Source organism: Canis lupus, chromosome 2 (genome assembly GCF_048164855.1).
Source record: "Canis lupus baileyi chromosome 2, mCanLup2.hap1, whole genome shotgun sequence".
Lineage (NCBI taxonomy): Eukaryota > Metazoa > Chordata > Mammalia > Carnivora > Canidae > Canis > Canis lupus.
In genome coordinates this window covers 8823012-8839086 of record NC_132839.1, presented here as the reverse complement: position 1 = coordinate 8839086, position 16075 = coordinate 8823012, and the positions used below count along the sequence as shown (strand labels likewise).

General features: G+C 37.7%; 1 protein-coding gene across 1 annotated transcript in view; it reads right to left on the bottom strand.

Annotated features, from left to right (window-relative positions):
• LOC140611915 (uncharacterized) overlaps positions 1-15782 on the bottom strand; it is a 100581-nt gene extending 84799 nt beyond the window's left edge. The window contains exons 1-3 of the mRNA XM_072789024.1: positions 15698-15782; positions 11303-13606; positions 4548-4739 (exon numbers count right to left, since the gene is read on the bottom strand). Coding sequence (XP_072645125.1) covers positions 4548-4739; positions 11303-13457 — 2347 coding nt within the window. The 5' untranslated portion in view covers positions 13458-13606; positions 15698-15782. The remainder of the gene's footprint in view (positions 1-4547; positions 4740-11302; positions 13607-15697) is intronic.
• Positions 15783-16075: the final 293 nt, after the last annotated feature.

The following is a 16075-nucleotide window of genomic DNA, read 5'->3' as shown; positions in this document are numbered from 1 at the left end:
ACCCTATCCTAACTAAGCTCTCATAATGAAAGATCTACATTAAACCAAATTTCTAATTCTCAATAAAATCAAGTGTTGCCTTTTCCCCTCCAAATTACCATCAATGCTCTCTCCAGGGGGTGTCTTCTGTTCTCTCTATAAGCAAGGAATAGTTGTCTTATCAATATATATTGCGGGTGATATTTGATTATTGTTATGAGGATAGAGCACTGGTGTATCATCATAAGGTTATGGGATGAAGGAGACAGTACATGCAAATGAGTGACTTGAGGAGAGTTTAATAAAAAACACTATTTATAAAGTGTGGGCAAGACTTAAGGAAATTAGATGTGGTAGAGTGGGATTAAGACCAGTCCATCTAAGACTAAGATGATAGGGGGACGCCTGGGTGGCTCAGCGGTTGAGCGTCTGCCTTTGACTCAGGTCATGATCCAGGGATCTGAGATCGAGTCCCGCATCGTGCTCCCTGTGGGGGAGCCTGCTTCTCCCTCTGCCTGTGTCTCTGCTTCTCTCTCTGTGTGTCTCATGAATAAATAAGCAAAATATTTATTTTAAAAAAAAGATGATAGGGGGAGGAAGCAGGTACCAGTTACTAAAATCCAGAGCTGTAGAAGGCAGTGTAGATGACATTACTTTATAGGGATACAACCAATGGTTTTAGGGACATAACCAGTCTTTGGCACACCACAGGGAAAGACTGGAGCAACAACCACAGGACCTCAGTGTCCTCATTCCTTCCAGGCTCCTGCTGATCTTTCCTGTTGGTCAAACTCCACAATAAGCCAGGGGGAAAACTAGCCCCTTGATATAGTCCATAGAGGTGAGCCACTTAGGCCCTAATGTAAGATGCAGAAGAGTGGAAAAGGAAGCTAGACAGGCAAATGGATACTATTTGCAGATGTGGGTTCAAGAAAGAGGGGTAAGCATAAACCCAGTCTCCCAGTTTGATAAGAATGCTAGAAAACATATATGTGGATAGATCCTCATTCTTGCAGGGTGAAAAAGTGTGATAAACTAAAAGTGTGATAAATTAATTAAAAAGTTAAAAGTGATTAAAAGTGTGATAAATTCAATTACACATGTGTAGAAGCAAGGGTTACAGCTGAATTTTTTTGTATAATGAAAAAGTATTTTAAAGGTCAGAGGAAATCAGGAAGGAGATAGAGGGGAAGGGTGTGTGTGTGTTGCACAGTATGTGTTTTAAGATGTATGGATGTGTTTGAAAGCGAGAAGGGAAATAGTACAGCAGTAATGGGGAAATATCTGAAATCCAGGATCAACCTATAAGCCATAAAGGTGAAATCATAGCAGAGAATATATGTAAGAAAAATTGTTTCCTATTGAAATATATTTGACATAGAATATCATGCAAATTTAAGGTGTACCAAAAAAAAAAAAGAAAAAAAATTTAAGGTGTACCACATGTTAACTTTTGTACATTATAATATGAACGTTTGTATAATGTAATGTGATTGTCATTGTAGCAATAATTAGCACCTCTGTCACATTACATAATTGTTCTTTTCAATGGTTTTGAATAACGAAATTCTACTCTTAGCACGTTTGATGATGATACAGTGTTGTCTGTGTTCACTGTACTGTACATTTTATCTCTAAGACATATTTACTACTCATTGCAAGTTGGTACCTTTAAACAACATCTGTCTTATCCCCCGATTTCTTTCTTAGCCCTTGGTAATTACCATTTTGCTCTTTGTTTTTATGAGTTTGGCTTTTTTCATTCCACATATAATTTATATACAGTATTTGTCTTTCTCTGACTTATCTTTGAGAAAGTTTTGATGCAGAACAGTGGGAACACCACCAAGAATGATAGAGCCAGAGATGCCCCAGGGTGCAAAAAAACAGGGCACTCAACTGGACCACCACGTCAGAAACAGCAGGCAGTTTGAGGTCCGCACATCACTCACATTGAACTCCACCGTGGGTCAGGTAGTGGCAGTGATTGCGCTTGTCTTTAGCCACGAACAATGAGTGTGGGAAAAAGTTAAGGACTGAGAATAGAGGACACTCAGATGGGATATGGAATATCTTGTGCGTGAGTAAGTCATTTATTGCCACCTGAAGTGGGAGGCTATGAGAGGAGACAGGAAAATAGGATCTGAAGAAATTGTATCTGAGAATTCATGAGAGTTGAAGAAAGATATGAGTCATCAGCATGTAATAGCCTATGGGATGCCAAACATGAAAATATATTAAAATCCACACAATGAAATACATACTAGAAACATCTTAGAATACCAAGGCTAAGGAGAAAATCCTACAAGCTAATAGAGACAAAAGTTGGATTAATAACAAAAGTTTTGAGAATGAGATTGGATTTAGACTTCTCATCAGCACCGATGGCTCCAGGAGGACAATGAACCAGCCTGCTCAGTAGTTTGAACCTAGAATTCTGTACTGAACTATGCCAAACTGCCATTCAGAATTAAGAGGCAAGTAAATACATCTTCAGATGTATCTAGACCAGTTTATCTCCCAAAGAATCTCTCTTAAAAAATTACTAGAGGATTGCTACAAGATTGTAGTATTATGAAAAAAAGATTCTCTTGAAGGTAATTCTGGTGTATAAAGCAAGGATAAGGACAACTAATGAAATATTATTAGGTATTGGTTATTTAAATATTTCTTAAAAATTTGAACCAAATTCTGCAATATTTCAATATCGAAACTGATGAGGGAAAAGGGGAATAGAAGTGGGAGGAAAGGAGCATTACAACAGAGATGTGAAGCAGTAGGGATACTTATTGGAAGTCTACGATAACAAAGGTATTCTTCAGGGAGGTATCTCAAGAGTCTAGGAACAGAAGAGGGATAATAAAACAAGCTTATACAGTAGTATATGTGAAAGTACAAATTTAATATTAGAAATCCAGTCCTTGCTGCCAAATAAGAAGATATAACTGGAAGAATTAGACGTTGACCAAGGGACAAGAATGAAACATTTACCAGGACCAAATGGGCCACTTAAGTTGTATTCTTCACTGTTCACACGACTGTAGGAACACTGTGGTGGGATAATAGAGGGCAGTGTCTTATTATTTAAATATTGTTATGATTTTGCCCGCAGGTTTATAGCTACATTCAATTCCTAATCTGTCACTCACTCTGGATAAATTCGACTGCTGCCTTCAGGAATTGTACTTGTGTCATTCTATCAGCTTGTCTGTAGGAATAGCCTAGAACAGTCACTACTATATCAACAAGACATCATTCTCTGCAACACAACTCCTGGGTTCCTGGACCCAATTGTAATGTGTGTGTGCATGCACATGTGCATGTGCCCCACACCAACATGCAATTCTCTGGACACCTAGCTAAAAATTCCAACCCTCTGAGCACATTGGTAGAGTCCTCTGGTCATCAGCCCCACCTAGGTTATCTAGGGCTTTCCCAAAGTCACCACAATAACATAACAAAAGACACCTTTATTGTTGTCTTCATGGGGAATTCTAAAGATTTTAGGAGCTAGGAGCCACGAACCAGTGGACCAAGGCCAACTTTGTATGAGGATGAATCTGAATGACCAAATATATATTTTGTATTTCTTATAAATCACAGTATTACATCATCTTTCTTTTTTCTTTTCTTTTCTTTCTTCCTTCCTTTCCTCTCTTGCTTTTCCTTCCTTCCCTTCCCTCCTTCCCTTCTCTCCTCTTCCGTCTTTTCTTCCTTCCCTCCCTTCCTCTCTTTCTCTCTCTTTCCCTTCCTCCTTCCCTTCCTCCTTTCCTCCCTTTCTTCCTTCCTCCGTTTCTCTCTTTCTTTCTTTCCATTTGCTCTGGTTTCCATATCAGTGTTTATCACGAATAACTGATATGTTTTGTAAATAACACGGAAATGATGAATGTCTACTACTTGGATAAGTATCTTCTAACAACTAGCTGCTAGAATTTTGGAGCCAGATTAGTGGTGGTATGTGTTAAATGTACTAATGTTGCCCTCTATTTTCTTTAGCACATTATTTTCCCTTCAGTTGGACTTCCTCACTCATGACCTACCTTCCATTCTCAGTTGCAATTGCTTGTGGGACTGGGGTATAATGCTGTTTAATAATACTCTTTCAATACCAAGAGAAACACCATCTCATTAAAATACACATCCACTTAAAGACAATTCCTCATTTTAGAAATGTTAAAACAAGAAAATTGTCTCTTTTCATCAAACATACTAATCTTAGCTTTTTACATTATACATATTTGTGTAAGCCAACTCAAATTCTTTGAAATAAGGGACAAATTTAATTGTGTAAAGAATCCTATAGTTAGTTATTTCATTTTCTAAAGAGAAAAGTAGCCTTCATATGCAGTTGTGTGTTTTGAAGGAGGTAATTTACCAAGTTGGGATTCTTTAGTGCATAATGAAGCATTGATTATTCCAAAAATAACTTTTATATAAAAGCTTATAATCTCCACATTGCCATGTTCAAGCAGTAGGGTTTATATTCTGTAGGTAAGAGGGAGGGGGCCTGGGTAGCTTTACCTGTTGCTTTGCTCTGGTTTTAGAAAAGAAGGTGATTGTCTACTCACTGGATCCTTCAGTGATGTTGCTGGCAAATGAACTCTCTCCTGCTGAGCTGCATCTTTTGCCATCTTTGAACTGCTGCCTCCTTCTGGCCCACTGGTCTATTGCTTCTTCCTGGGAACCATCACTGGCCCTTGTACCTCTTGGAGCCAGTTCCTGGGATAACTTGCGGAGGTTATTTATTTCCAAATTCCAATCTAGATTAAACCACATTAAAGTAGGAAAGTGAGAAACATTTCAAGATAGAGTTTCAACTATTCCAGTCTTTGAAACAGTATCACTGTAGACTAGAACTAGAATAATCCAACTCTTTCATGATTCACTTTTTAAACTTGTATTACTTGAAAAAAGTCCATATAGACTGAAGTTGGGGGATCACTATGCACTACCTCAGTTGGGCTCAATTCAAATGATAATTTTTGGATACTGGAATATGCCTGATATTATATTAGTTATTTTAGAAGAGCAAAGTTGATAATTATGCCCCCTGAATTCTCAAAAAGAAGACAAGATATTACCTGAATTAGTTAAATTGCAATCTATGATAATAAGCTTATTATTCCATTCAAATCCTTTAAGGTTTAACTTCCATTAATCACAAAAATACTAATATCATGATACTTTTCTTGCTGAATGTTTAGATTCAAAATAAGGAAAAGGGGAAAAAACCAAAATGAATGAGGCTTTGATAATTTTATATTTGATTAAATAACAACTTGAAATATTTGATATACTTCCAAACTGCTACCTTCTGTGATCATAAGCCATGAAACTGTGTATTAATTAGAAGAAAGAAAATTACAAATAATCTAATTGCAGTAAATTCAGATTTTAAGAAAATAACGAAGTAAAATAAAAGAAAAAATAGCAAAGTACATAATACCTACTAGGTAATTTTATAGGCTGGAACTGGTTAAGATGTTACTTGCTTTTACTTTTTGACACCGTATGAAAGGCAAGCCACATCGATATAAAATGAGACCAAATCCTAACTTTTATTTTTATTCTATTCTAAGGAGCAAAGGAGTTTTAAAATTTGGTCTTTGTAATTAAAATCTAATTTATGAGTATCAAAGTTTGCTCTTACAACTATTTAAATAATAAATGGGATATGTACATGAATAAATTATCTTCTTGGGGCACCTGGGTGGCTCAGTTGGTTTAGCATCTGCCTTCAGCTCAGCTCATGATTCTAGGACCCTGAAATGAGCCCACATCGGGCTCCATGTTCAGTGAGGAGCCTGCTTCTCCCTCTCCCTCTGTCTGCTGCTCCCCCAACTTGTGCTCTCTGTCAGAGAAATAAAATCTTTAAAAAATTATCTTCTTTTTATATACAATTATTAATGATCCATTTGTATAACAATTTAAATTTTACTTATCAGGGACAAAGACCTAGGAAATGGGAAGAGTCATTATCCAATTCCTCTAATCTTCAGTGAGTCTGCTGTTGACCTCTACCTCTTCCTGAGGAAGTAAGAGCAGGACAGAAAAATGACATTCATTCTTTTTTTTTTTTTTTTTTTGACATTCATTCTTTATTTACTGTTCACTTTATATATGTATAGTTTTTTGTTTTTGTTTTTGGAGAGAGAGAGAGAGAGAGAGAGCACACATGGATGCCATGGGAGAGAGAGAATCCTAAGTAGGCTCCACGCTCAGTGCGGAGCTTCATGTGGGGCTTGACCTCACAACCCTGAGATCATGACCCAAGGTGAAATCAAGAGTCTGATGCTTAATCGACTGAGCCACCGAGATGTCTCATGTTCACTTTCTATATATTAATTTCCACTGTTACTGGGGCTATAGTTATGAACAAGATTACTTTTTTTTTGCCCTTTGGGATTTTTTACAGTGGTAAAACTTTTAAATATTCTCTGGCAATTTTGTTCAGTGCTTGTGCTAGTTACATTTGTTGAGATTAAGAGTCCAGGTTGACTCTGAAGGCATCCAGGAGATAAGAAGGAAAATTTTCTAATGTCAGCTATTTTACATTTAAAAGTACTTTTTTCCTGAACTTGCTGAAGAAAAAAAAGTTCTATGAACCTAGCAAACTGTGTGATGGCAATATGGCCCTGTGATATGGTAGGAAAAATTTTCTTCTAGCCTTTTCTTATCTACATAAATGAAAAGAAATTGTGTGCCCTATAGTATGTTTTGAAGTGTGATTTGAGAACCACTGTAAGGCCCACTGAGATCAAAGTGTCGTTCCCTTTGTCCTGGTTGGCATTCGTAGAATCTCAGGTTTGCAAAAATATATAAGGTAATTTGGTCTAATTATCCTTTATATGCTTAAAACACCTTAACAAGGTTTCTACCAAGTACTCATTCAATCTAAGCTTGAATGCTTCCCATACTCAAATATATTACCTGTTTACTACCTAGATGAGCATAATCCTTGAATATTTTGAACTGATAGAAAGTTTTTACTTGCTGAATTGAATCTATACCTCAGTAACTTTCATTCACCTATAAGCTTCTTCCTGGTCCCATGAATATCCAGTAGGTGTCTACTGAGCTTTTCTAGGAATCAGGCAATGTGCCTGGGGCTGGAATGAAGACACTCAAGCATCCTGAAGTACTCTATTAAAATAAAAACTGTCACTTTGTAGGAATAATATGTTAACCCATTAAAGAACACCACCAATGTTTTATCAAGCATGAGTGTAAAAATAGAAAGCTATCACTTTGTTAAAAAAGAAAAAAAGAAATAAAGAAAGCTATCACTTTGAAAGCCAAAGGGAGGTCTGCAAAGTGAGCTGGAGACCAAAAAGAGGAAGATGCTTAGCTGGAAGGAGCCCTGCCTGAAGAAGGCTAGGCATTGAAGCTGGACCCTGGGAATACTCATCCAATGTGAAATGTTGAAATGGGCACCACTGTGGAAAGTTCCAAAAGTTAGCTTATTGGAAATTATCCCAACAGCTATATTATGCTAAAAGAAAAGGACTATTTTCTTTCTTCATCTTTTTATGCCTAGAACTTGTTGCAGACCTCGCAACCACAAATGTTCTCAGAGCTGCAGTACTCTACACCATTTGCCTTGGTGTTGGCTTCCAGAATCAGTCCTTCCTTGAAACACAGCAAAATAAAGTATCTTATGTATGCATGCAACTATTATGTCATATTACAGGTAAATGGCTGCTTAATTATGGATATTTCTAAGCCACGTAAAATGCCATTTAATCCTTCTCATTCTCTCCTTGTCATTCTTGCTGTTTAGCCTAGTCTTGGTTTCTTCATTAAAATATTTTATGATATAATATGTCTGGTTCTTTGGCAGAGATCTTAAAGATATATTTCAGTCTATTTAAAGCTGAAGAAATGAGGCCCTGAGAAAGCTCTTTACTCAGGCATATAGAGACTTCATTTGGCAGGGGAAGAACCTAGGATTTAGTTTTAAGAGTTTCAGACTTATACCCTTTCCTTTATTTTTATTTATTTTTTGCACCCTTTCCTTTATATGACTGGTTCTTTGACCTCCTGCCACTTGCCCATACCTACCTGCATTTTTTTAATCTAGTTCAGAGGTCATAAATTGTTTAATCTGTATATTGTCTTGAAAGTCTTATAGTCTAGAGATTCATTCATTCATTCATTCATTCATTCATTCATATTTATTTATTTATTTATTTAAAATCCACATCTCCAGCTATCTTCTGAAAATACAGAAGACCTGGCTGTACTAGACCTGTATTCTCATTCCCTCGGGACAGAGCTCCGTCTAGGTCACCAAAATTCCATTATTTTTCACTGCAGTCTGTTTTACTCATTCACCTTATCTCCCTGGTTCCTGTAAGCAGCAAAGACTGTGACCTCTAATCTAGCTAATTTGCAAGCACACACTCAGAAGGGTGGAGGGAACTACACACTGCAGTCTTCTTCAACTTATGATAGTGTTCTGTCCTGATAAATTCATTGTAAACAGAAAATAGCATAAGTTGAAAGTGCATTTACTGCGCTTAACCTCCTGAACATCACAACTTAACCTAGCTTACGTTAGGTGTGCACAGAACACTCACATTAGCCTACAGTTGGGCAAAATCATCACACACAAAGCCTATTTTAATATAAAGCATTGAATATCTCACATAATTTATTGAGTACTGTGCTGAAAGTAAAAAAAAAAATAGAATGGCTGTGTGGGTTCAAAAGGATTGTAAGTACGTGAATTGTTTATCCATGTGATCATGTGACTGACTGGGAGCTGTGGCTGCCATTGCTCAGCCTCACGAGAGAGTATAACACCACGTATCACTAGTTGGGAAAAGATAAAATTCAAAATTCAAAGTACAGTTTCTACTAAATATGTATCACTTTTGTAGCATCCTTAAGTTGAAAATTTTAAATTAAACTGTTGCAAATCATGGACTGTCTGTATTACAGTTAGCACTCATGCCAGGGATTCTTAATCTGAGATAACATGGACAGAATCTGAGGAATTGGAGGACACTTCTGCATATTTAGGCATAAGTCAATTTATGCCAAATTTATATATATCAAATTTATAATTTTCTGGTGAAGCAGTATAAAGATGTCCCAGTTCCTCAAAGCAATATATACTCTGAAAAGATTACAAAATCCTCGCCCAAGGTGTCAATATAATAATAATAATAATAATACCAAATAAAGTATAAAAATATTCATAGCTCTAAGAGAGTCAAATCCATACAAATATTTAAAAATTTAAATATCTTTTAATACAAACATTTACATTTCTGAAGCATTTCCCTGTTTTTTTTCTTTTTTTGATTTGTTTTGTTTTCATATACGAACATAGAGTTTTGCACAAAGAAACCCAATGTGACTTCCCTGAAATCTTGCATTCAACAAATATTCATGGAGCGCCCACTCTCTAGGATAGCTCTGGTGTTGTGGATAAAGCAACGATTGAAATAGAGAAGAAAAAAAAAATCCATGACCTCATGACTACATTCTTGTGGGAGAAGACCCAGCAAATAAACTAGTAAACTATATAGCATATTAGAAGGTGGCAACTTCTGTGCATAAAAGTAAAACACAGAAAAGGGATAGATTATACCTGGGCTGGAGTAGAAAAGGTTCAGATTGAAATTTTAAATTGAATAATCTGAGAAGGTCTCTCTGGGTACTGAGAAGGCACCATGCGAGCAAAAATTTGAAGGTATGAAATGAAGCACGTGGGCATATGGGGGAAGAGTGGTCTAGGGAGCAGGAGCAGCCCCAGCAAAGGACGTGATATAGGGTCTTGCCTGGCAGGTTCTAGCAACTCAAGGAAGTCAATGTGGCTGGAACAGAACGATCCAGGGGAAGAGGAGCAAAGGTGCCAGAGGGAGAGTTGTAGGAACAGCCTTTTGGTGAACCACAGTAACACAGGGAACTGGTAGCTGGAATCGTTCAAAGTCTACTGAAAGTGCTGCATCAGCTGAGGGAAGATTCTGACTTGAATTATTAATTTACTTAAGGAAATAGGTTTTGCTGGGAGAGGTGGTCCAGGGAGGGGAATAGCTTTGGGGTAAGGAGAGCCAGCCTGGAAGGGAGGTTCATCTAGGCGAGCAATACATCTGTTCCTGGAGACACAAGGGCCCTGATTGCAGGTCTGCCCCTTGCTGACTCCAATAATTATGGACTGAGGCAAATGGTAGGGTTAGTACCATTAACCCGGTTTTCTGGAGGTAGGTCAGCCCCGGGAAGCAGTCACTGTGACTATGGATCTTGGCTTCAGGGTGTTCATCCTAAGTGGTGACCATACAGCATTTGTGTTGTTTTAGGATATCCATCTTCTGTACAGTATGTTTCATGTTTCTCGCCAACACTTACATAACTGTGCTTTCTGTGTTTTAGCTCTACTTCTAAATTGTACTAATTCTGTTTTAAAATTTAAGGATGGAACCACAAAGAAAAGAGAGTTTCATCAGTCCCCACTCTCCCTGCTGGATATGTCAGGAATGTTATGGGCTGTTTGGTGGGGAAGTTTTTACTCTTTGGGGATGTATTTTCATATATAATGTGGAATAATGCTAACAGGACATGTAAAATATTTTTGGCTTATTGCAGAAGAATGACAGGGCTCATCTTGAAGTGGCCAAAGTGATATAATGCTGACCCAAGACTGAAAGCAGACAGGGCAATCCCGTGTACTTAGAGACAAGCTTCCATCGCAGCCCTCCCAGGCTCTGGGGAGCTGCTGGGTTCTGTCAATGTTCTGAGCAGAGCCAGCCAAGGCATGGGGGAGGCCAGAGGCCCACCTGAGGTCAGGCGCCCCATGGACGGCTCAACCAGGATTAGCCATGGCCGTCTCTGGTTTTCGTCCTCTGCTTTGATTACTATTGCACGTGGCCTCCTGAAACATGTATATCGTCCTTCTGCAACGCCACAGTAAGCTTAAGAACACATTTTATCGCAAACATATTCTTCCTATTATAAATATGCTTAGCTTGCAAGAAGGAAAAAAATGGTAGATTATTTAAGAGTGGCAAAAGGCTAAAATTTCCTACCAAATTGATTTGGCAATACATCAACCTTTTAAGGAGAAATTGATTTTTTAAAAAACTTTATATTAAACTGCAGCCTTGGTGATTGTGTTATGTGCTATTTATGGGTGGGGTAGGTGATAATGTAAAGAAACAGGCTGATATATGCTTTCTGACTCTAAAATACTCCATCTATCTTCATCCATAAAGAGAAAAAAAAATCCCAAGCAATAAAAAAGCCCTCATGTTAAGACTTTCCAAAGCTCAAACATGTAAGAACAATGAAAGTTCAAGATTCTGGACGGCCACTGTACCTGTCAAGGCTTTCTGCTTCTGAGGCGACAGCAATATGTCTATTTGGTGATAGAAAGTTTCCTTTGGATCATTTCTGTCTTCTTCGGAATTTGGCTCTGTTGATGTAATCCTTTGGCACCCTGCTGGCTCCTGTTTAAAGCTGGTTAGTCCAAGGCCCTTTTCATCTTGGTTACCATATTGCTCTGCATCACTGGTCAGTGTTTCCTCGATGACAAACTGATTATCTGTAGCACATGCTGCGCAGTTGAACTCAGTGGTGTTCGGGAAATCCATTTGAAAACCAACTTTGTCATGATTCTCATTTGCTAGGTCTCCAAAATCTCTACGGCATGCATTCTTTACTCCTAGCATTTCTGGGCATTTGTCTTTTTCACCCTCTCCCAGAGAGCTGGGTGAGTCTTTAGGAATTTTCGTTCCCATGGGACAATTGGAATAAACTGTGACTCCTTTATCGTTTTGAATAATTAATCTTTGCTCTAACTCATCAGTTATTAAGGTCAGGACTAGCTCTGTTGTTTTGCTGGCAGCTGCTATCTCTGGATGACTGGCCTGGGATTTCGTTGGACCCCAGTCCCCTCTGCTGTGGCTGTTGGCGTTGAGCGGGCTGCCAGCAGAGAGGCTGCTGGAGGATGCAGGGCTGAGCGTCGGGCCCTGCGTCCTCTTCGGTTCCCCCACTTGCTCTGCTTTTGTAGGAGAGTCACTATGTAAAGTGGCTTTGTGAAAGTCTCTGTCAGCCTCACAGTTTTTCAAAAAGTCAGCCCGGTGATCAAAGGAAAATGTCTCCCCAGGGATTTCTTTAGGTTCTGGAGGTCTGGTGGCTTTGTGGGATGGGCTGAATGAGGTGCAGGACTTCAGAGCACTTGGACTGGAAGGCAGAGATGAAGAATTTGATGCCTCACAACAATCTGCAGGTGGAATTTTGCTGCCTTTGCAATAAATGCTGGCTGCCTTCTCCCCTACAAGCTGCATGCTCACCGAAGATGAAGAACAAAAGTCAAAGTCTTGGCCATCTTGAATGGAGAAGATGTCAGTAATGGCACTCGGTGTAAAATGCCTTCCCTCTGTGCTTTGCCTCCTACGTAGGTCTGATATGAGATTTTCTGACGTCTCAGAGATGGCTTTTCTCTCTCTGTCCACATCCTTGAGATCCTCAAAAGGCATTTCCCTTAAGTTTGTATCACTTAAACTTGTGGTCTTTAGGGTATCTTGTGAGGTAGGAAGAACATTTTCGAGAACAGTGTCAGTCTTGGAGAAGAAGGGTTTCTTTCTGAGATTGTTCTGACTAATTTTCAAGTCCTCCTGCTGAGTGATGGCCAATTCTATCTCACCGTCATCTGAAACTGAAGATAGTGTATCAGGCTTAATCTTCTCCCCCTCCGGGGTTGAGCACAGAAAATCCACAATTGTATCAACATTTTTCTCCTTCTGGACAGCAAACACAATAGGAGGAGAGATATTTAAACCATCTGAACTCTGATGCTTCTTCTCAAGCTGCCATTTTTCAGGGTGTCTAATATCAGCCTGTGCAGAAGACCTGGAACATTCTTTAGTAGTATAATTGGAGGAAGTGTTTCTGTATTTGGCCACTTCCCCCCTTCTTTTAGGATGGGTTATATTAATGGATATATTTTGTTTCTTACTCATATATTTAACTTTAATTCCTTTGCCTACAACGCTTACTTTTAGTGAGGGTCTCTCTGTTCTGGCAACTTCTTCCGATTTAGATGGCATCTCAGGCTTTAGTTCTTCTACCAGTGTATTCCTATATCTAGAAGAGCAGCTTCTAGAAGTGTAGCATCTCTGAGTGTGTCTAGAAGAGTAATGCTGGTGACATTTTCGACATCTTTTTGTTGGGAAGAAAAATCTGTTCTTGATTTCTACTTGCACGCTGAAAGCCCCACATTTCACTTCTGTAATAATTGTGCCTTTTGCTGGTTTAAAGGCTTCTGGGGTGTTTCGGAAATTCTGCAGTGTTTTTTTTCCTGATGATGGTTCTTCACAGGCATTAAACATGGTCCCAGATAAGACTTTGTCTTGCTGATGAGAAATGGATGAAGAACGAACATCATTTTCCTTTTCCCTACTTGTTTTGCTGTCAGATGAAAGTTGTTCGTTATCTTTAGGAAGAAAAGGGGAATTCTGTTTTCCATTCATAGAAGCAGATGTATGCTCATTTTCATTTTCCTTAGATTTCCCTAATGTCCTAGTCTGAAGAAATACAGCCTTTGGGGCATCTCTTTTGACTTCCTTTTCAAGTTCTTTTATATTTTTGTGGTATGCTTTAGTGGCAGGTTGAAGTTCACCTGGTAAAGAAAAAGCCAAAAAAGAAAGAAGAAAGAAAGAAAAAGAAAGAAAGAAAGAAAGAAAGAAGAAAGAAAAAGAAAAAAAAAAGAAAAAAGTTTTCTGTGTCCATTTAGAGAGCAGATGGGATATAAATTCTAGGGTACAATTCAGTGCACATTCTTTGTCTCCTGGGTAACATTTTAATTCATTTCTAGTATGTAAAGGTACTTTCCATAAATATTCATTTCTAATAAATAGTTTAAATCAGTTATCTTAAAATGGGGGAATGTTGCTTGGTAGTTCTAGGAAATAAGAATGTAATTAAGCTTTAAAACAGAGACTTCTGAATTGGGTGCAATGAACATTTGCGAACAAATTTACGCAAATAAATTTTAAGAGACTTCTTGATAAGGAATAATTTGCCACGATCAAGTATTTGAACATGGTGTTATAATACTACATATAATACTACTGTAATATAAGCTAAATCCAGCTTGATTTAATTTGAGAAGGTATAACAAATAAAGAGGCCCAAGCATGGGTTATAGAGAACCTTTTAAATAGATCTGATATTTTCCTTTGCCCTGGTGTAGGGCCTTTATATAACACAGAAAAGGTGTCCTAGTATTGCCAGATGCTATCATACTTCAGAAGAGAACTAGAGTCTGGATTTATCATATTGTGAAATCTCCTAATTTCTAAAGATTGCGTCACATTTTTAAAAACCCTCTATAGATGGAGGCCAATAAATTTAGGGACCAGCGTTGGCCCAAGAACTGCCAGCTTGGAACCTTTACTTATCTTCTACTTTATAATTTTAGAATATTTTGCTTGAAAACTTTGTGAATCTAAGTATGAGGTAGCAGATCTTGTGTAAAAAAAAAACAGTGGACAAAACACAAAGATCTCATATGTTTTAAACTACATCTGAGAGTATTTGGAAAGGAAAAGAAAGAATGGACAACAGAGAAGTCACAGAAATCTATGAATCAGGTCTCTATGGAAATAATTTTAATAAGTTGATTAAGCTAAAAGTTGAAAAATGTTATTTATGATTATTTTAAATGTTGTTAATTTAAATACAATTTTGTATGTACCCATATATAAAATCATATTTTATAGAAGTATTTGTGTAAAGAGTAAATCATTAAATTCTCTTTAACCAGAGAAAGAAAAATATCCTACCAAAGTTTGGCTAGAGGTGGCATACAAGGAAGGAGTGCAGAAATATAATTACTGTTTCAGAATAAAACAAAAGAATCATAGGCTTGGGAATTACTACTCTCCAACTTTAGGTTCTCAAGCACACTGGAGTTCCCACTTGTCTTTCGTCTAGTCTGAGGGAATGGCTTTTCCCATGGCAAGTACTGAAAGAGTTCCCAGCAAGCCTGCTTACAGCCTGAGAGCTGTAATGTAGAAATCGTGGGAGAAAAGACATGGAAACATCTCTTTCTAAAGCCCTTTTACAATGGAGCATGTATACCCTAGGAGTTATATATGGTGGCCTTCCAAAACTATAGATTACAACTTTTTTTTTAAAGATTTTATGTATTTATTCATGATAGTCACAGAGAGAGAGAGAGAGGCAGAGACACAGGCAGAGGGAGAAGCAGGCTCCATGCACCGGAGCCCGATGTGGGATTCGATCCCGGGTCTCCAGGATCGCGCCCTGGGCCAAAGGCAGGCGCCAAACCGCTGCCACCCAGGGATCCCTATAGATTACAACTTATTCTTAAAATAACACCCTCATGCCAAGAACAGTTCAGTTTATAGCCCTTTTCAGTTTCATAATTTTATAGTTTACAGCCTCTTTCAACTGACTACATTTCAATTTCTTTGAGTAGCAACATAGAACTGAGATAGTTATAATAATCATCCATTGATAATCGATTCTAAGAATAGGGGTCTCAATAGCCTTTGAAAAAGTAAATATGTATTTTTAAATTTTTATTATTCACAATATATATATACATACCAAACTTCTAAATTGTTTTATAACATTTATATGCATTTATCTTCCTACTTTAATAGACTTTTTGTGGTAAAAAACAAAGTACAGAGCTGGGTAGTTCATTTTATACGCAATTATAAAACCAATGAATTAGACTTACATACTGTGGTATTCAAGATTTTCCATTTTTTATAGGCTTTTCTTCTTTTCCTTCTTATTTTGGGGACCTGAGCATCTTCAGCTTTCACTGTCCTATGAAAGTATAAAATTTGAAATTATTTTGTGATCAGAATTCAGGTTTAGTAAAATTACTGACAACTCATCTGCCAACTTGATAGCATAGTATCTTTCTCTGGTATCCGATAGTATGCTTTGAATACATTTTCTTTTCATAATTATATTTTCCTTTCCTGTTTAATTCTACCCTAACTATTTAGTGCATTATTATATACCACGTGAACATTTGAACATGCATTTTGTTACATGTGTAGGCACTTAGGATGCAAGTTATAAAATCATATTCTACTTAATTGATTTT